This window comes from Tupaia chinensis, unplaced genomic scaffold, assembly GCF_000334495.1.
Source record: "Tupaia chinensis unplaced genomic scaffold, TupChi_1.0 Scaffold000707_1, whole genome shotgun sequence".
Taxonomy (NCBI): domain Eukaryota; kingdom Metazoa; phylum Chordata; class Mammalia; order Scandentia; family Tupaiidae; genus Tupaia; species Tupaia belangeri.
The window spans coordinates 113660-136701 of NW_006160230.1; the positions used below are offsets into that span (position 1 = coordinate 113660).

Genomic DNA, 23042 nt, shown 5'->3' on the forward strand with positions numbered 1-23042 from the left:
CCCCAAAAGTAAAAATCCCCCCAAAAAAAAAAAAAAAAAAAAGAAAGCTGCTACAAATAGAACTACCATATGACCCAGTAATTCCACTGTTAGGTATCTACCAAAAGGATAGGAATACCCTCAGTCAGAAAAAAAAAAAAAAACAATAACAACAACAACAAAAAACACCCTTCACATCCATGTTTATTGCAGCACTATTTACAATTGCTAGAACTAGGAATTAACTCAATGTCCAAGAACAGATGAGTGGATTGAAAAATGTGGCATATGTACTCTATGGAATACTACTCAGCCATAGAAAAGAATGAGACCCTGACATTTGAAACAAAGTGGATGAATCTGGAAGGTTTAATGTTAAGTGAAGCAAGCCAGACCAAAAGAGAGTCATTGTATGTCCCTGCTCAATATTTACTGAATATCTGCATTCTGTAGTAGAAACTGAAAGATGGGAGACAGGACTAGCAGTTAGCATAATGGCTATGTCGCTGGACTCCCATGTAGTCGACCCTGGTTAGTGTCCCGGACTCAGTGGGCTAAAACTCACTCCAGGCGCGTGTGCGTGCGTGCTGCCCAATATCCAGAGAGGGAAACAGAGGAGAAGGGATTGCGGCGTGGCCATCCGCCCTGGGGGGTGATTTCTCGCTTTCTGTCTCTCTGTCTCTCTATGTCTCTCTCTGTCTGTCTGGTGAGCGCACGCGCCCTACAGTGAAAATCTCTCCAAAAAAAAAAAAAAAAAAAAGAAAAAAATTTAAAAAAAAAAAGAAACTGAAAGATGGGAGGGTATAATGGCAGGGAGGGCAACTGTAGATACTGGAGACAGTATGATGGGGTAATAGGAGTGAGTAATTGGGGATGAGAGGGATGAGATTAGGGACAAGACAAATAACACATTTAATAGAAACAAAAATGAAAAGTTATCTGCTGGGACCAGCAGACGGCGTAATGGTTACATTGCTGGGCTCCCACATGGCCGACTGCAGTTCAAATTCTGCATCTGGAGGCTTCAAACTCATGCTGGCCCATGTGCAGTATACCCAAGATACAGAGAAGAGAATGGAGGTGAAGGGATTGTGACATGGCTACCAACCCCTGGTCATTTCTCAGTTTCTGTCTCTCCAGCAAGCACATGTGCTCTGTAGCAAAAACCTCCCTTAAAAATGAGAAGAAAAAAGGTATCGGCTAAAATTAATGCATACGGTAATGTCTTTGACTTGACTAATACGCATTATATTCATGCTGGGAAAAACTATGTTGTACACTGTAAAGATGTGCAATAATTAAATGTAAATTTAAATATAAATTAATTAAAATTTAAAAATAATAATTTATATTCTAAAAGTTAAATGAATAACATAAAAATTATAATACTTGGATGAGTAAAAATAAATGAAATAAAATATGCCTAGTTTTTATAATATTAAAGCACTTTGTACAGTCTTTATTCAGACATTTTCAAGAGAAAACTAGTGTCCTTAAATGTGCCATTTTTGGAAGGTTTTTGTTTATTTGCTTTCTTGCCAGTAGTAAGGGTTTATAGTGAATCATTGTGTGGAAGTTAATTATTAATTCAAAAACTTTGTATACCTGCTGTGGTCCAATCATGTATTACTCTCTAGAGATAAGAATACATAAATACTGTTCAATATAAAGTGACTTCTTCTACAATTGAGCGAAGTAGAGGATATTTTATGAGAGCAGACGGGAGAACCTATTAACCTAAACTGGAGTCCATCATGTGATTTTTTCTTTTCCAGATAACTATGAGCATATAATTTACCAAACACACAAAGACATGAGTGATGTTAAAAAGGGCTCTATTTAAAATTACGTGGAATACTAGGTATAATGTGAATATATGGAGAGGTGTGTTTTCCCTGTTTCATCTCCAACATTTTAGTTGTGTTGATTTTGCATCTCGCTAAAAGTGCTGGGAGGCACACATGGCTGCAGCATACTCTCGTATCAGGAACGGTGCCTTACATCCACAGAGCTGGAAGAAACACTGGCATATATCCACACATCTGGCAGAGACCTCTCTCTGCTACTTCTGTGTCTCCATCCAGGAAGCTCTGAAGATACTGTAAAATGCTAATATTTAATATTAGTGAAATGCCACAAGGGCTGGCACGTTTGCTGAAAGGCTCTTTTGCTTCGTTTCCAGGACCAGTGGTTTTGGCGAGTGAGAAACAATAGGGTGATGGATGGCTACCCAATGCAAATTACTTACTTCTGGCGGGGCTTGCCTCCTAGTATTGATGCAGTCTATGAAAACAGTGATGGGAATTTTGTCTTCTTTAAAGGTAAGAATGCTTTCCATGTATGTCTATGTTGTGTTTTGATCATTTTGTCCTGAGTTCTGTAACACACATAGTGGTGAATAAGTAAAACCTATTGAGTAGAGTTTAGTTATTAGATTTTATGAAATAAATATTATGTTGATTAGAAACATGAACAAAGTGAAGATAATTAATTTTCTAATGTATTTTTTCTCATTCAATATTATCATATGTAAGTCAATGCTCAGAGATATTCTGCTCTTTTAGAACTTTTAGGTTTATCTTAGAAGCACCAAAAAATAGACACATAAATAAATACTAAATAGCTACAAGTAAATAGCCATTTTTTCATTGACTAAAGATTTGGTTTGTTTTTGATAGTATTTGGTGTTCTTACTGTTTTTGTGTAATTAAATCTTTTATTCTCTTTTCATATATAAACTATAAAACTTCCCTCAATTTAGTTAGTTTATATAAATAGTTTCTAGTAAATAAGGAAGTTACTCATGGACCAGTAGGTGGTATAGTGGTTAAGGCACTAAATCCCACATGGCCAGCTTCATGGTTCAAGTCCTAGAATCACCAGCCTGTAAAACACATTGTGTGTGTGTGTGCATGTCAACGCAAAATCCTGAAAGAAGAATAGAGGAAGAGGGATTGTGGTATGCCTATCCCTTCTAGGAGATGATTTCTCACTTTCCTTCTTTCTCTCTCTCCAGTGAGCACATGTGCCCTATGACAAAATGTTAAATAAAGAAATAAAGAAACAAATAAAAGAAATTACTCATAAAGGCAAAGAAAAGTTGAAAAAATTCATCAGTTTATCAACATCATGAAATTTATTATGTGTTTATTATCAGTGATAAATTTTAATTGCACAAGTGTTCCTAAATCTCTAGTGTGCAAAAGATTACTTGGTAAAGTGACTGGTATTCCATTCTCAAAACTTGCTGATATTCAAAACAATAAATCTTAAATCATGGCCAAAAATACAGGGCCAAGTGACAGACTGAGTTGGAGCATCGATGGAATTATGAAGATCATATGTGAGTGGAACTGAGGAGAGAGAATAGAGTGTAGAAAAAATATGACTGAACATATTGTCCAAGAGCCTAAAAGACAGAAAATAAGCCAGAACAAGGATAGAGGTGGAGGCAAGGAAAAGATCATCTTAACCCTGAGAAAAATGAATTTTCCTGGGAACCAGCAGTTGGCGTAATGGCTATGTCGCTGGACTCCCACGTAGTCGACTGCGGTTCGGGGGGGTGATTTCTCGCTTTCTGTCTCTATGTCTCTCTCTGTCTGTCTGGCGAGCGCACGTGCCCTACAGTGAAAATCTCTCAAAAAAAAAAAAAGAAAAATGAATTTTCCTCAGGACCAAACTAATAGTATCTGCAGTAATGAAAGGGGTAATAAAAACATGAGTTGTGGGAACCACTTGTAATGTTTTAGGTAAGGTTCAAAATACCTATATAAAATTAAAGTGTATACCTGGAATTTATTTTATCATTATAGATTTTTCCTTGAGAAAACAAACAGTTTAGTACATTATACAGTGGGCATATTGGAATTTTGAACACTTACTAACAACACATGGGGCAAGTTACTCAATTTTCTTTGCTCGCATTTCCCCACCTAAAAAAATGGGCTTGATATTATTCTCCATCTCAGGATTATTTTGAGGACTTGTGATATCTTAGACGATGTAAGCAGGCCTTTAATATATGCCCGCTAAGTCTGCTGTTAGTATGGCTACTATTAATATTTTTGCCCTCCTTGTCTGTTATAAACCATACACATGAAGTGAGCATGTACTACTCTGTACAAAGTAAGGATACCACCCAAGGGCTGTGAGTCTTAGGGGCCCAATAACTTCCCCTTCCTTCCTACACTCTCCTTTGGTCTCATGAATAGTAGCAACAGGAAGAAGGGAAGGATAAGCCCTGAGGTAGCCTTTGGCTTGAGGACTGTCCCAGAAGGCCCTGTCTCATCATAGGATTAATAGAACTTACTCTCAAAACTGCCTGAGGAAAAACCACCATGGTCATAAATCAGTGCTCAAAGAGCTCTTTACTGCCTCGGGGCCCTCTCACTTCTATTCACTTTGCCTCTCCTCTCTCACTGTGGAATGGCTAGCCCCTTTTCATCTTTCAACAGCCAGCATAAAAGGCATGTCCTCAGTGCTCTCTCTGCCCACACTTTAAATAATACCTTCCAGCTTGCACATAGCACTTGTAAAGATATGAAAATACAGCATTAGAATGCAAATTCCATGAAAGAAGAATCTCAGTTATATTCTCTGTGCCTATGCAATGCAATCTAGACTCCCAGCAAACATTTTAACAAGAACATTATCATTGAATATTGATTTAACTCCATATGTTGTTTCTTGTGGTGTTAATGACACCAATAACTTTATCTCTTTTATTTAACTTCTAGAATATCGTGTGTAGCAGTGGTCTCTTCTGGTGTGTTGTCAGTATCAGGAAATATCTACTCTTACAACTTTTGTGAGTCCAAGGACTCTGGTGCCTGCTTCTTCTGGCTTACTCTTACCACCAATGTAGATAAACCTCCTTTCAGTCTAGCTATGACATGCAACTCCCATGCTTGGAACACTGTTACTTTTCTAGAAAGAGCCAGAAGTTCTTGGCATTCCCAGTAAGACCACTTCTTCCCTAGTCTATACCTTGCCACCAGCAGGAGAGAAGTAAGAGTCCCAGAATCCTGGGTTTTAGATGAGAAATCATGCCCCTTACCTACCCTAGCCACAATAATAATAAGCAAGACATCTCTTCTTGACACCAGTCTTTATTACCTCAAAAAATCCAGATAATCACATCATTCCTCATCCCAAGACTATCATCACCACTTTGTGTGATGACCACAAGGCCATAGTGGTTGAAATCCTTTGCCTAGTTGAATTTTCTATATATCATCTGACAAACTATATATCACTTATTTATTGTCTATTTGTATCCTTTGAATAGTAATTATGTAAGGGAAAGTTTTTTTTTAATTGTACTAATTTTAGCTCCTTTTATCCCTGCTATCCTAATCAGAATTTGAAAACTTTTTCTACAATAAAAAGTCATAAATATTTTAGCCTTTGCAGACCATATGCTATTACATAGCCTTCTTTGTTTCTTTTGTTTCTATCCTTTAATTTTTTTAAAACCTTGAAAAATATAAAGATTTCTAGATTTGGGCTATTCAAGACCAGCCCACACTCACAGTTTGTTGAGTTAAGAAATACATAAAATATAATAAATACTCAAACAGTACTTATTGAATGAACTAAAAAGAAAGCCCTAATCTGTATTCACAGCTCTATACATTTTGGTTTCACCTTGTACTAGCCATATTAGATCATGTTCCTAATGGAAAAGAGTAAACATTACTCTTGGAAAGTTGCTCTCTTTTTTATCCTTTTTTGTCTTTCTTTTCATCTGTTTCCCTTCTTTATCTTTGTAGAGATCTTAATTCATGTTTTTCTCTTCCACTAATCGAATACCATATATTTAAACTTTTACTTGAATAGCTTTGTCTTTTGTTTCTTCTATTTAGCTGAAGTCCTTGTTTGAATATAAACTTACTTAATCATTTATTTACTAAAGGTGTTGGTATTGAGCTTACCTTCTTTTTGCATGAGAATTTAAAAGCATGAATTCAGCACTAAATATGAGTGCTTAATTATAAAATGTAAATATTGTCTTGTTATATAAAAATACCCATAACATTTTCTACTTATTTTAACTCTTATGCATAACTTAAGACTGACAGGAAGTCATTCAATATATTTAACATTCATATTTTGGTATAATTTATATATTTTTTGAACTTTGGATAAAATTATACATATATCATAGAAAATGAGAATTGTTCAGTCCCTACATTATAAAAACATGGAAATACAGTTTGTCATGTATATACATGTTCAATTCTGTTCTTAGCATAATCTTATTCTTTTTAAAGAGTGTTATGGAATATAAGAATGTTGTAAGGGTGACTTCTGCTTCTATTTAACAAATCAATTACTTTGTGTGATGACCACAAGGCCATAGTGGTTGAAATCCTTTGCCTAGTTGAATTTTCTATATATCATCTGACAAACTATATATCACTTATTTATTGTCTATTTGTATCCTTTGAATAGTAATTATGTAAGGGAAAGTTTTTTTTTAATTGTACTAATTTTAGCTCCTTTTATCCCTGCTATCCTAATCAGAATTTGAAAACTTTTTCTACAATAAAAAGTCATAAATATTTTAGCCTTTGCAGACCATATGCTATTACATAGCCTTCTTTGTTTCTTTTGTTTCTATCCTTTAATTTTTTTAAAACCTTGAAAAATATAAAGATTTCTAGATTTGGGCTATTCAAGACCAGCCCACACTCACAGTTTGTTGAGTTAAGAAATACATAAAATATAATAAATACTCAAACAGTACTTATTGAATGAACTAAAAAGAAAGCCCTAATCTGTATTCACAGCTCTATACATTTTGGTTTCACCTTGTACTAGCCATATTAGATCATGTTCCTAATGGAAAAGAGTAAACATTACTCTTGGAAAGTTGCTCTCTTTTTTATCCTTTTTTGTCTTTCTTTTCATCTGTTTCCCTTCTTTATCTTTGTAGAGATCTTAATTCATGTTTTTCTCTTCCACTAATCGAATACCATATATTTAAACTTTTACTTGAATAGCTTTGTCTTTTGTTTCTTCTATTTAGCTGAAGTCCTTGTTTGAATATAAACTTACTTAATCATTTATTTACTAAAGGTGTTGGTATTGAGCTTACCTTCTTTTTGCATGAGAATTTAAAAGCATGAATTCAGCACTAAATATGAGTGCTTAATTATAAAATGTAAATATTGTCTTGTTATATAAAAATACCCATAACATTTTCTACTTATTTTAACTCTTATGCATAACTTAAGACTGACAGGAAGTCATTCAATATATTTAACATTCATATTTTGGTATAATTTATATATTTTTTGAACTTTGGATAAAATTATACATATATCATAGAAAATGAGAATTGCTCAGTACCTACATTATAAAAACATGAAAAAACAAACAATTTGTCACGTATATACGTGATCAATTCTGTACTCTTAGCATAATCTCATTCTTTTTAAAGAGTGTTATGGATTATAAGAATATTGTAAGGGCGACTTCTGCTTCTATTTAACAAATCAATTCAATGTTTTACTGGAGGCATAATATGATAAAACAAACAAAAAATCATAAATAAAGAGTATCCAGATATTACAATAAGGGCCAGATTTATCTTTCTACCTGAAACAACCAAAATTAGGTAAAGTATCTCAAGGAATGATTTTCAAGAATCAAAAGATAACAGGGACCAGCAGTTAGCGTAATGGCTATGTCGCTGGACTCCCACATAGTCGACGGCGATTCACGTCCCGGACCCAGTGGTTTATACTCATGCCGGGCGTGTGTGCATGTGTACCCAAGATCCTGAGAAGCGAATGGAAGAGAAGGAAGTGCGGCTGGCCATCCCCCCTGGGGGGTGATTTCTCGCTTTCTGTCTCTCTGTCTTTCTGGCAAGCACACGCGCCCTATAGCAAAAACCTCTCCAAAAAATAGAGAAAAAAAGAAAAAAAGACAACAAAACCCTCTGAGACAGGAAGCAAAGGCAAGTGAGCCCTGAAATTGTCACGGCTTCCTATTCAGTCAGAATATCCCACTTGTAACACAGGTTGAAGAATCTAGGCCAGCTTAGAAGACTCCCAGTTGAAAATACCAGTGAGAGACCAGAGAAACAAAGTCGCCACAGTGCAAAGGACACCGTATTGCAGAGGAGAAAGTGTACAGAGCGAGGGCTAGGAGATTAGCAGGTGAACCACCTATCAGGGAGAGTATTGCTCACCTTACGTGTGTAAGGAAATTTCTCAAATATATAGAGAGAAGCGTCTAATAAGAGTGAAAGGACTAGGACCTGGCCCTCACAGAGGGCTAACAGTACCTGTTTCCCTTGCCGCCTGCTCAGGGGGTTGAATAGAATACTGAACATGGTCTTGCCTCAGCAGTGGGAAATAATTATCCTAAAGTGGGCACTGCTTGTGTTCTGATTAACAGATCTTCAAAGTAAGGCCTGAAGCAAGCAGTTCCAGATAACAGGCCTAGAATAAAGCTTGCAAGTATTGGTAAGGATGCAAAAATATGATCCAACAAGATAAGCTTCACAATAGTTAACACCCCTCATAAGATTAAGAATGAGACAAGATGTCCAATATTCAATATTCAACAAGTCTATTAACATTTTACTGGAAGCACTATATGGCAAAACAAATAAAAAGCATCCAGATAGTGAAGAAAGAAATTAAGCAATTCACAGACCACATGATTATCTGTGTGTAGAAATAAACACAGAATGGAGTCAACCAAGGAGCTTCTAGAATTAATGACTGAGTTTACCAAGGTTGTAGAATACAAAATCATTATACAAACAGTGATTGTATTTCTGTATGTTTTCAAAAATAGTGGAGGAGCTGAGATTTTATCTTACTTGCAAGTTACAAACAGCCTGCTTCACTTTCATAGATGTTGACAGAAGACACAAGACTCCTGAATGAGAGAAAAGGACAGAAACAGAAGCAGGAGACGTTTGTACTTGTTCCCTGAATCCCAGTTTTTAAAACATGAGGTGAAAAAAGCCAGATAATACCTTACATGTCATCAGTTTCATGGTAGAAAAGGAACTACAGACTTAGAGAACCTAAATTTTTCTATAATGAGCCATAACCCTGCCTAAATGTTTCCCGGAAGAGAGACTTTTTCTTTATTATCTTGGACAGTAAACCAATCTTCTCTTTGCTGATAAAAGAGACACTATCTATAATCTGAAACTGTTTGCTATACAAATGTCGGTGGAAATGTATTTTAGAACAGAGGCAGCTAGTATCTGTCCTCCAAGACTCACTGAAAAGACAGAGACCTGTGAGAATTGTCTTCTGTTATACACTAGCAAAAAAAATCAGGAATTGAAATTTTAAAATAAAAGGCCATTGAGACAGCCTGTGGCCTAATGATTGAAGGAACCAGATCCCACTGGCTGACCACGTGGTTCTAATCCTTGTTCTGCTGACTTGAAAAGCATGCCAGGCAGGTCTGAGTGCATGGCCAAAATCCTAACAGGATGGAGAAATGGAGAAGGGATTGCAGCCTAATCACACCTCACTGGAGTGCTTTCTCACTGTTCCTCTCTCTCTGGTGAGTGTACACTCTATCCAGCAAAAATAAAGTAAAATTAGAGGGACCAGCAGTTAGTGTAATGGCTATGTCGTTGGACTCCCACGTAGTTGACTGCAGTTCGAGTCCTGGACCCAGTGGCTTAAACTCACGCTGGGCGCGTGTGCGTGCATGCCCAAGATCCCGAAAGGAGAAATGGAGAAGGGATTGCAGCGTGGCCATCCCCCCTGGGGGGTGATTTCTCACTTTCTATCTCTCTGTCTTTCTCTGTCTGTCTGGCGAGCGCACGCGGCCTATAGCAAAAGCCTCTCCAAAAAAAAAGAAAAAAAAATTAGATAGAAGGCCATTTAAAATATCCTAAACCATTAAATACTGAAGGATTAGTATGCAAAATTGTGAAATTGTGTGTTACCTATACATTGAAAAATATGAAACGTTGCTAAGTGGACATAAAGAAGACTTAAGTAACTGAACAAATATGCCTTATTCATGAGTCAGAGGACTCAATATTACAATACTAACTATCACTAAATTTATCTTTATATTCAGTGCATTCTCATTCAAAATCTCAGAACTTTTTTTATTATGGTGGTCAAGCGGATTCTAAAATATGCATGTAGTAAAAAAGAAATATTGGGAACCAGCAGTTAGCGTAATGGCTATGTCGCTGGACTCCCACGTAGTCGACCGTGGTTCGCGTCCCGGACCCGGTGGCTTAAAACTCACGCCGGGCGCGTGTGCGTGCGTGCCCAAGATCCCAAGAGGAGAATGGAGGAGAAGGGATTGCAGCGTGACCATCCCCCCTGGGGGGTGATTTCTCGCTTTTTGTCTCTATCTCTCTCTGTCTGGCGAGCACACGTGCCTTATAGTGAAAATCTCTTCCAAAAAAAAAAAAAAAAAGGAAATATTGTAGACAACTTCTAAAACACTACTTGATTTCATGTCTTATTTTAAAGGCCCAATAATCAAGACAAATTGTATTGTCATAAAGATAGGGGAAAAAAAATCATCAGAGTTCAATGATAGAATCAAAACAAGATGGACAAGTAACTTTTGACCCAAGTACAAAGGAAATTCACCTCAGATAAGCAGTTGTTCAACAAATGGTGCCAAATCCACAGAGTATCTATTTGTAGATCCATAAGATTCCAATTCATTCCCTGTACCATAGGAAAAAATTATACTCAAAGTGGCCCTAACCTAAATCTAAGGGCTAAAATTGTAAAAAATCTACATAAAACATAGGAGATAAATGTTAGTGACTTTCATTTAGACAAAATATTTTAAGACATGATGCCAAAATCATGATTCATGAAAAAAAATGATTAGTTGGATTTTATCAACATTAAAAAATTCTGCTCTTCTAAGATTCTTTTAGGACAGTAAAACCACATGTCACCTACTATTTGCAAATGATGAAGACTTTCTGACCAGGGTATTTAAAGAAGACTCCAAACTCAATGAAAATAGACAACTCAATGAAAAGGAGCAAAAAAATGTTACATAAATGACAAACACATGAAAGAATACTTAACATGATTAGCTATTGTGGAAAAGTGAATTCAAACTCTGATGAAATAGGGGCCAGATGGAGGTGCAGTGATACCATGCAATGCTCTGAGAGGCAATCTCACATGGGAAGTTTGGCAGTTCATGTCTGAAGGCCTTCCTGAGTGGGCTGGGCTCATGCCCACCCCTGATTGCGGTCCTAGGATCCTGTTGGTGTTACTGTCTTGCTGCCTCACTCTCATGCAAAATATTAAACTTGACTAAAATGGAAAGCACATACACACAATGAGACACTACTAATATTTGATAAAATGGCCAGAACTAAGAAACTGGTGACACAAAATGTAGACAAGACCATATCAGTGTTAGCAAGACTGTGAAGGAACTGGAATGTTCATGTGCTATTGATGGGAATGTAAACTTATACTTTCTGGAAAACAATGTGACAGTTCCTCTACAAGGTAAACTATAGCTACAGTATGATCTAGCCTCTGTATTCTGAGGTATTTTCCTATGAAAATTAAAATATATTCTATTTACAATAACACAAAACTTGAAATGATTCAGATATCCTTAACAAGTGAATGGATCAGCAAACTGGTACATCCATATAATAGCGTACTATTCAGGAATAAGGAGGAAAGAACTATTAATTTATACTACAACATAGATGAAGCTCAAAATAATTTTGCTGAGTGAAAGAATTTAGACAAATTAAGAATACTGTTACATTTATATAAAATTCTCCAAAATGCTAATTGATGTATACAGAATACCTTGAATATGGTGTACTGGAAGAATAAAAGAGACTCTCAATATGACAAGACCCTGTGAAAGGTGGTCATCTTTCTCTCTCTCTCTGTCACACCATACACACACACACATACACACACCCACATACACACACACACATACATGCTTGTGCTTCTAGTTTATCATGAATGAAGAAATTTAAGGAAAGCTTTACTAAGCACATTGGTTTATGTTGGAATATTTTCTGCAAATATTTTATAAATTTAAATGTACTGATGATCATGGGCAGTAGAACTTAATTCCTTTATCAATTTAGAACATGTTAATTTTGAGTATCCAAATTACTGCAATTCTGGCTTTAGTTTCTTAATGAACCCTTTGATAATCAAGTAGAGCATCCTCTCATAGAATAGATACTTAATTCCCCAATAACCTCCTCTCTCACTTAAAATTCTAGTATTACTGAGTATAGTAATATGAGAAATTAACTGAGTCTTAGTAACAAAGTAATCCATGTACTGAAGGTGTATTGAAAGCATTATATAATCTCAGTTAATAATTTTGTTCAGAGAGAGACAAGCTTCCTTGATAAGGTCTTCATACCATGGTCCTCCCCAGCTCTACAGTCCACCAGGATCAAAGTGTACCCATGGGCATGCCCAGCATGTTTTAGCAGACCTAAAATGCAAACCAAAAGCCTTCACATTCGACTTTCGCAATGGTACAGCAGAACCTGTGCTGCCCACACCACTGAAACTAGGACACTTGTTTTGTTTTGTTGTAATTTTTTACTTCATTTTCTATTTTTAAAAATTATTTACATTTAATCACTATACATCTTTACAGTATACAATATGGCTTTTCCCAGCAGGAGTACAGCGCATATCAATCAAGACAAAGAAATTACCGTATACATTGTCATCAGCAAATAACTTCATTTTCCTGCCAATTAAAAATATTTTCTCCCTGTTCCCCTCCTTTAAGCCTTCTATTACTCACCCCCATATTACCCCTATCTTTACTATCTCAGTATCTTCAGTTGCCCTCCCTGCTATTATACTTTCCAATCTTTTAGTTAACTAGGACATCTTTTAAATTTAATTTTAATTATTACTTCTTAGAATGCCTATAATGTGTTTTAATAATATTATATTATAAATTACTATGAAAAATAGTGACACCCACATATTGAATAATTTTATCATTTTATTTACTGGGTTGTCAGAAAAGTCATGAAGTATTTTTACAACCACTCAATATATTGTTTATCTGTATTCTATTTTTGTTCTCTAATTTTCCTAGTCTTATTTTTGTTTAGGATTTTCCCATGTTTATCATATATGTTTGTTGTTTTTGTTTTCTTAAGGAAGCCAGTATATAATGTCTCCTCTGACTGATTCAGTTGTTTAATATAAGTCCTTGTATTTCAGTGTGATGTACAAACCACCTGCTTTCCTCATTAAATGTCACCTGATGGTTTGCTGTATGTAACTATCACATGGCATTGTTTACAGTAGTGATGTCAGAACAAACCCCCTTATGCTCCCAACTGACATTTGGCAGCTAACACTGAGTCTCATGTTCGTAAGGTAATTTCTTTAGTTAGGGAGACACAGAAATAGAAAATATATCACACCTCAAAGAAGAAAAGTGTTTTTCTTCAGCAACTGAATGTATTACACAATTTTGTGTGAGTCAGCTATCTTTCTGTCATTCAGGTATACCCAATATAATAAAGTAGTATTTTGTATACATCATAGGGCCAGATGTTTATATTCCCAATTACTAATCATGTTCAAACTGAATAGTTATGAGAAAATATTAAACAAAAAAACAAAAAAAACTGTTGAATACTGAGTTGGTGCAATCTCCTTTAAGATTTGGAAGCAAATTCTAAACAAAAGTTGCCAGTGTTGTGAAAATCAGTTCCTGAAAGTGTTGCCTCAAAAATTCATATTATGAGTCTTGGGACCAGCAGTTAGCATAGTGGCTATGTCGCTGAACTCCCATGTAGTCGACCGACCACGGTTTGAGTCCCGGACCCAGTGGCTTTTACTCATGCCAGGCGCATATGCGTGCATGCCCAAAATCCCAAGAGGAAAATGGAGGAGAAGGGATTGCGGCGTGGCCATCCCCCCTGGGTGATGATTTCTCGCTTTCTGTTTCTCTGTCTCTCTCTGTCGCACCCTGTAGCAAAAACCTCTCAAAAAAGAAAAAAAAAAAAACATTCATATTATGAGTCTAGTCCCATAGCATAGTCATTATGGGAGCTGGATGCACCATGGCCAATCACAGTTCAAATCTCAGCTCTGGTAGCTTGAAAAACAAACAAGGCACATCCATACCCCAGGCCAAAATCTTAACAGGATAAAGAAATAGAGAAGAAATTGCGGTGTGACCACACCCCATTGTGGGGGTGCTTTCTCCCTTTCTCTTTCCCGCTGTCTCTCTCTCCCTGGTGAATGCTCATGCCCCCCAGCAAATTAAAAAAAAAAAAACAAAAACAGGTGTTGAATTGATGAGTGGATGAATTTCATTGAAAAATAACTTCAGTAGATGATCCACAAAGCCTTTTTCAATTCTAAGTATTCTTTATGGTTATTCTTTTTATTTATAGAGTCTCTCTGTCTTTAACTTTGGCTTGACATCTTCCTCACCATTTTGCCAAGTGCAATGTCAGTATAGAATAGTTTTTCCTCTTACTCTAGAATACGTCAGTGTCATATGAGATCTAGTAAATGCTTTCATTCTGCCAAAAAGACAAGATACTTGAGAACTAGACTGTCTGATGGTAATGTAATTTAAAAACTCACCTTCATATATATTATAAGTTTAATATGAATCTTACATATACATAAGAACTGAAAAACTAGAAATAGTCACTTCAATTTTGTCATGTGAGAATCTTCCTTTATAATATAAAAGGCATTGTACAATTATATTTTCTGACTAAATGCTCAGAAAGATTAATGTTATCACTTTCAATCATTATTGAGTTATTTCCTTGAATACTGTGCCACGAACACTCACTAGACAAAGTGGTGTTCCTCTTCATTTTTGGTGGATGTGTGCTGGGATTCTACCATTCAACCTTCTAGCAAATGTTTGCTAGTAAGTTTTATGTTTTATTTTGGTTTATAAAGGTAATAAAAGTTCATTTTTTTAAATAAAATTTTCACACAAAAAAATTCTAACACAACAAAAAAAGTTCATAGAGATCTTCTATACAAAAACCTTCATTATTAGAAGTGAAAGACTGATCATTTTTCCCTTTTATTCATGAGAAGTCTTGAATAGAAAGTTATGGGAAGTCACTGAACCAGAAAGAAAGTGTTCCTAAAATATTTTTTAAAAGTGTTTAATAGAATAACAAGAATTTCTTAGAAAAACAGTAACTGCCCCCCCACCCCTTTTTTTCCACTTATCCTCTCCTGAGATATCTTCCCAATATGTTAACTAAGTTTCATTGAATATTTTCTCCTGCTGCCTACACCAAGGCAGTCTAGATATTGATGAGCTTAGTGTAGGCTCTGCAAAGGGAAATTTTCTAAAGTGCTTTAGAGTGCTGCTTCTACTTGAAAGGGACAACCAAGTGAGTTGAACTGATAAAAAAATTTACTCTAAATAGCTAGCAGGGGAAGCATTGAAACCATATACCCTTTACTAATTAAAAAATGAGATGAAAAGAAAATATGCCATGAGTCACTGATGATAGGCCAGAGAACAGGCCTTTTTTGCTTTTCCTTCTATTGTTTTAAGATGTTCTATTTTAAATGTTACAGAGAGAGGACAAAAGTACAGAGTTAGCTGGGAAATAGCTCTCTGAATGTTCCTATCTCACAGACTCTGGCAAGGAGAGACCTTGGGATGATGTTTTTTTTTCTTTTTTTAATCCTTTTCTTATTTTTATTTTTTAAAATTTTGCCAGAGGGTGATTGCATTCACTGGAGAGACACAGAGAGAGAAAGGGGAAAAAAAAGAAAATGAGAAAGCACTCCCATGGGGAATGGTCACACTGCAAACCCTTCTCCAATTCTCCTTTTAGGATTTTGGGCACACACACGTGCCTAGTGTGTTTTTCAAGCTACGAGGTACAAGACTCTACCTGTGCAGTCTGCCATGTGCTGTCTAGCCACTTTAACCACCACTTGACCTGCTGGCCCAAGGTTTTTCTTTTTGTTTTGTCAGCTCCGGAGAGTCTGGTGTTTTTATTTATTATTTTTTATTTATTATGTTATGATAGCATTTCCCAGCACACAGCTTAATATCGTCACTTAAATAAATGATTGTCCAACACTGTTGAGGCATGCCTTTATTTTCTCTCAAACTTGCTAATGATTATAAACATCATTTTCCCTGCTCTGTTAACAAGAGTCAGTATGAATGTCCACAATGTTATTAATGTAGCCTTTCCTTTTAGTTTGTTTGTTTGTTTGTTTGTTTGTTTGTTTTTTTACCCTGTATCTATTTACTTGGGTAACATTAAACATGGTTCTTTAGTCAATAACCAGTTACTAAGACCCTACTACTTTCAGTCAATTTATATGAGATTTTACCAGAAAGTAGTACATAAGGTCCAATGTTTCCCTCCAGTTGCTCACAGCCAAGAGTGGGTGTCAGGCTTGTGATTTATTAGAGTGCCTGCTACAAAGTAGCTGGCAATATAAAAGTCACATCTTATTCAAATAGGAAATGCTTTCCAGGAAAATGACGGTAAATTTTAAAAGGGTTATCTTCCCTTCCAGAAAGAGAAATGAATGGAATGTAGATGAGATAAGACACCCACATTGAGAGGAACCTTGAAGTGACATATATTCAATGTATGAGTTTGGGTCTTTTCTGAATGTAGTGGAAACCATTGAAACATTTAAACAAGAGAGAACCAAAATTGGGTGTGCATAGTAGAGAAATTCCTTAAAATGATCTTGGGAGATAGATAAAAGGAAGAGAGACTAGAGGCAGGGAAATGAGAAAGGAGACTGCTGAAATAATGCAAGCTTGAATTTAAAAGCGTTGTTCTTAAGGCACATGACTAGGAGACAGCAGGATGCATTGGCTGAAAGCCAGGAATCTGGCCAAGACGAGATGTGGGCTCAAATGCACCTAATATGTTATGGGATATTTGGATGTTCAAATATATATATTGAATAGTCTCACTCAGTTAAACTAAAAGGAAGTTCAATCAGGTTAATTGAATTTGGGGCAGGACTTTATGGTAAGGCATGGGTATCAAAGGAACTCAGTTCAGGAACTAAACCCATTTTCCTCCCCTCTAATAGGCTTTCTGGTGTCTCTTCCATCCATAGCTTTGCTCTTTGCATTTACTACCTTCTTTTTTTTTTTTTTCCTTTTTTTGATCCCACTCTGTTACTCAGTTTCTACCTCCTCCAAATGTCTGCTTTCCTGTGGCCATCATGTCTTCTCAAGCATCATCCTAAATAATGAAGTCAGCTCCTCCATCTGAGTGGGAAAGTCCATTTCTGTGGGTCACATTCCCAAGACACAGGCATGAACGGCGTTGCTCATCTCTGTTCCCCAGACCAAGCTGTATCTCCATGGCTTACTCTGCACCATCTTAACTAGCTCTAGACTTGAAGTCATCCTATAGAGAGATGACATGGAGATCCATGAGACCTATCTTAGAGCTATGGACAGAACAATCGCCTTTAGAAGGGGTGATGGAAAAGCATACCTAGTATCAGTGGCAATGAGAGTGGATTTCAGAGAACAAGTGAGAAAAACTCAAATCAGCTAAATACAATGTTCCATATAATATGAAAAATAATAAACCGGGAAGTTTCTAACATGAGCCTCTGAATAACTAGTACAACATCTACACAAATACATACATTATCTATATATATATATACATATATACACACACATATATACATATATACACACACATATATAATACACACACATAGATACATACATACAGAGAAGAGAGAGAGAATTTAGCTCTTCAGAGATCTTTGAACTAGGGATAGTCATTTATGACCACTCTTTTTTGGATTTCTGAAGTTTTCTTTTACTTTAATTTTAGCATTGCCTCATCTTTCTCATTTGCTACTTTTTCCACTTCCTGTATGTGATCTCTTTGGAGGATCACATTTTTCTAGAAGCACAGTTCTAATTTCTCTATCTTTTCTACACACTCTTCCCTAGACAATTTTCTCAAAGTCTAAATTAGAGAATACCATGTTTTTATGTGTGACTTACAAACTGTTATATTCAGATTGACATATCCAGTTGCCTACATAATTCCTCTATTTAGACATCTCTCTGAATTTTCAAACTCTTGATTTGAACCCCCAAAGGGCAACCCACCTCCTGCCTTTTTTTTTTAGTCTGGCTAACTAACACTACTCTATCATTTATACAAGTCAGAAGTTGAGGGTCCTCCTTGATACTAGTCCTTTCTTATTCCTCTGTCAACAAATCAGACATGACTGACTGTTCCATCATGGCTCCATGTCTCCTCTCCACCTCTATTGCTGCCACTTTAGTCCTTACCGCCCACAAAGAACATTTTAATTAATGATCTGACGACTTCATTGTTCACTTAGAATAAAGTTAAAACTCTAAGAAAGTGAACATGATCCTCATCTCTTTCCTTTTTAGACATTCATGCTACCCCCTCTGTCCTAGCTACAGAACAAACTCCTCGTTATGGCATTTGCTCTTGATATTTCCTCCCACTCCATCAGTCTTTACTAGGCTGGCCTCTTTGAGATATATGTCAGAATTCACAGGTCATCCGGGTAGAGGGGTCTTTTCTTTTGTGCAGTACAAACTACTCCCCATCCCATCGCTGTTGCTTTACTGTCCTTATCTATTTGTAAAGCACTTTACTCTCAAATGATCTTCATTGATTTGTTTACATTTTAAGGTTGTTTTTTTTCCCCTCATTAGAATCTAAACTTCACTGGATAGAGATTTTGTTCTTTTGTTCACTCTTGTATCCTTGTTTCTCACATTCTCCAGATTTTCTTTGAATTCATTGATGATACTCAAACATTCTGGACTTTAGATATGCTTTCCAATAATTTTTTTTGGATATTATCTTCTCTCTTTTTAGATTTTGGCTTAAATGTTATTTCTTCAGAGAGTTTACCTCCATTTTTTAGGAAAGTTCTCATTTTTTTTTTCTTTTGCTCAACCTCCGGTGTGTTTCCTTCATAGTAATATAATTATATATGTATATGGTTGGTTTTCATCTGATCTGCTAGTATGTAGTATGATCAGTCTAATGTGTGGGTCTATCTTATTTTCTTTACTATCCTTAGTATGTAACATGATACTTGGGATACAGAAGATGCTTAATATATATTGTTTTAATTTAAATTATGTCAACTGGGTGTATTGGGCTGTTAAAAAAGTCATGACACATTTTTGCATAGAAAAACATAGATACAATACATCATGAGATTTGTAACAAGGCAGTAGAAGTCTTTGGAGTAAATGAGATTACCTATAGTTATAAACTAGAGTCTCCTAACTAAATACAGACCAAATATATGGGTTGTTTATCTATAGTTATAAACTAGAGTCTCCTAACTAATTTCAGACCAAATGTATGGGTTGTTTGTTTGTTAAGTGTTGTTTTAAGGCTGCACCATTTAACATGCTCCTCATTTAGGACTACTATTGAAATATTGAGTAAGGTCTTTTATCAATTTGAAAAGATGTAAGAGAACCTTACTTTGCCAGATAGTAACCCAGAGAGGAGTTAGTGATCCGAGAACTTGCTGGGTCATAAAGAAATACAGAAATACCAGGGGAAGAGGACTAGAAGATGAAAAGAGGTAGGCCCTTAGGGCATTGAATGTTGACTTCTCTGAAAGTATCTCAATATTATTGGATATACTCCACTCCCATTAACTTTAACCTGGTCCCTATAAGTATGTGATTTTAAAAAGAACTATTTTATTTCATTTTATTCACCATTATTATTATTATTTTACCAGAAAGACAAAAAGAAAGAGAGAGAAAGAGAGAGAGAGAGAGAAAGTAAGAAAGAAAACCACCAGGTCCGGGACTCTAACCATGATCAGCAATGTGGGAGTCCAGCACTCCAGCAACCATGCCACCTCCCAGCCCCTACGTATGTGATTTTTTTTACATTCTCAACCACCTCCAGTCCAATTAAGAGTAAGAAAAGAGAACAGATAAAAGAATCCTAGGAAACATGAACATGTAAGGGCTAAATAAAATAATTCCAAAAGAGTCAATAGAGAAGAGAGAAACCGAAAGAAAATGGTTTTGTTGCAGCTCAAGGAACACAGTAAATGGAATACTGTGTCAATAGATAGGGTTGGAAAATTGTTTAGTAGAGGACATTGATGACTACAGTACAAAAGGTTTCAACTGACAATAAGTATGAGATCAACTTTGACAGAAATGGTTGTAGAGTATTTGATAGGTATGCCAATAAAGGAAGTCGTGGGCACACTCTGCTTGGGATGTAGGGCATGAGGAAGCATGTTTTTGTAGAGAATTTCCAAACAGCTGTACAACTTACTAAAATCTGACTGCTTTTTTGTATTGTTATGCTCTGGCAATTCTGAACAAGATTAATGTTAAAATGTTCCTCTCATAGTTTACCACTCTTAAAGACAGGGAGAATGTTAAAGCATGAAAAGGGCATAGGGCCAAAGGATGACTTTATGAGGCTAGAAAGACCAGCGAATGTTCATATAATGAAAGAGAAGGATCATCCCAGAGCAAGTGTTTCAATACAGTAGAAGTTAAACTCACCAAAGCAGTCGGACACACAGAATGTATAAAACACGGGATTTATTTAGCCTTGAACAAAGTAGGTTCTCTAATTCCTAGGGAAAGAATTCTTGATCCTTGATTCAGAATTGCTTCTTTACTCTCTAAGTATAATTGATTTTATTGATTTAAGGTAGCCCACATTCAATCTCTAAAATTAACTTTTCCAATAAGTGCCAAATTTTTAGAATGGGAATGTTTGAAAAGAAACTCCTGCGTATATAGGGGAAAAAAAAAGCTATCTGATAATGGAATGGCAATTTTTATTATCAACTCTGGAACTCTAATTAAAATTATTATATGAAAAATAAGTAGATCTATTTTATTTTTAAATAAACTCAAAATTACTATTATATTACTTAGTTATTCATTCACTATGGCCACTTTTGAAAATAACATTGGTGCTTCAAGAATAATGTTGATATAGCAGATACGCTTGCTACTAACTTATTTTATGGATTAATGTGTAATGATTTTAAATGAATTGTGTTCACAGATACATAATAATTCCAAGATTAACTTAGTGTAATCTGCATTCACACTTATTTCATGCAGGTAACAAATATTGGGTGTTCAAGGACACAACTCTTCAGCCTGGTTACCCTCATGACTTGATTACTCTTGGAAGTGGAATTCCCCCTCATGGTATTGATTCAGCCATTTGGTGGGAAGATGTTGGGAAAACCTATTTCTTCAAGGGGGACAGGTCAGTACAAACTTTATATGAGGAAAAGTTAACTAATGGTTGCAGAAGATATTTCTACTCTATTATAGTTATATATTTTTGATGAAGAATCTGTATGGATACAAACACAAGAACTAATGTGATCAAAAATATTATTAAAATAGATTTTTAGTAATATTTAAGATAAATATTCTGATATATTCAGCTAATGTGACTTTCTTATGAAAGTGTATGTGTAGTAACTTTCCCCCATAGTCCCAACGTGCCTATAAAGCTGTGTAGACAGTGTGTGTACATACCCATGCAATGCATTTCTTAAAATTTTACTTGCTTTATTTAGGAAAAAAAAATACTTTGTAACATAAATATTTGCATTTTCATGCTCAGAGTTAAATGTTTCTGCTTTACACATGGTTAATTGTGAACATTTTTAAGCAATTAAGCTTAGTCGTGAGTTCTATTTCTTAAGAAGTTATTCACTTAGATTACCAGCATATGGGGGGCTATGAACTATAACCAAACTGTCATTAGGCTAACTACTTTTAGTTTGAAGTATAATAATCCTTCACAGCTATTATACTCCATATTCTTTTCTTTTGTGACATTATTCACAGGGTTCATGAAATGTGAGTGAATTGTTAGACATATAACTTCGACTGGGTACCAGATAAACATCCCCTCTGTCTGCTTTTACATGGACCTTACATATAAAATACATGTGAGCTGAAGGCTACATTTTTAGTTCATTTAAATATTAAGTAGAAAAGTAATAAAGATGAAAAATCACATTTTAATTATACTATTAATAGCCGAGTTCAAATGTGAAACTCTTAAGTACCACTCGCTGTTTATAGAAGGACTTCGACATGCCATTGTACTGCCTGTTGGAGTAGATTTTAATAAACATGCACAGATGAATAATAGGCTTAACATACAACATGTTTATTTTAAATTTACAATTTTTAATTGAAAGTGGTTTCAAAATTGAGCATTTTCTGCAAACAAAAAGATACTATAATTGGTCTCCCTGGATAAAAATGTACACTTTTAAACTTATTCTGTTACTAACTGTATATATCATATTTCTATATATTTCTTTGGGAAAATACTCATGAATTTTAATTCAGCATAATAATGCTAAGGCTTTGCTAAAGTAATTTTTACTAAATAGTAAACTAAAAATGATATTAAATAAAAATTCTAATAGACAAGGAGATGCTATGATAGCCACACACACACACACACAAACACACACACAAACAAATAAAAAACATACGATTCTCACAAAAATTTAGGAGAAAAGAGAAGAATGAAAAAATTTATTGCTACAAAGTAGTGACTGCTAAGGAAAATAAATCTATAGACTTATAATATCATCTTTAAAATGTTATAACCTTTAAGGCTATTTAATTCCCTGGCTGATTTTAATTGTTCGAATGTACTTTTCCAGAACTAGGTACAATATGAAATTGCAACTGCCTTCCAACACCACCAACCCCCTTTCACCACTGGAAAGGTGTAAAATTGAAAGGTTAGGATATGCTCTGGAAAAGTTACCTTCTAAGGCACAGAAAATGAAAACTTATTTTTTATATAACAATTTTAATTAGAATTCCAGAGGTGATAATAAAAAATTCCAATTTCATTATCAGATAGCCACCTTTTTTATATATGCAGGGATTTCTTTTCAAAAACGTTTCCATTCTAAAAACTTAGCACTTATTGGAAAAGTTCATTTTGAAGATTAAATGTGGGTTACCTCAAATCAATAAAATCAATCAAAGTTAGATACCAAATTTTTATTAAAAACTGTAGCAAA

The 23042-nt window shown here is 35.3% G+C and overlaps 1 protein-coding gene across 1 annotated transcript in view; it reads left to right on the top strand.

Moving 5' to 3' along the window:
* The window catches only part of MMP16 (matrix metallopeptidase 16), a gene marked incomplete at its 5' end in the record, with an annotated part of 139819 nt that overhangs the window by 100061 nt on the left and 16716 nt on the right, over nt 1–23042 (top strand). Inside the window, 2 exons of the mRNA XM_006160751.2 lie at nt 2162–2300; nt 21094–21244. Coding sequence (XP_006160813.1) covers nt 2162–2300; nt 21094–21244 — 290 coding nt within the window. The remainder of the gene's footprint in view (nt 1–2161; nt 2301–21093; nt 21245–23042) is intronic.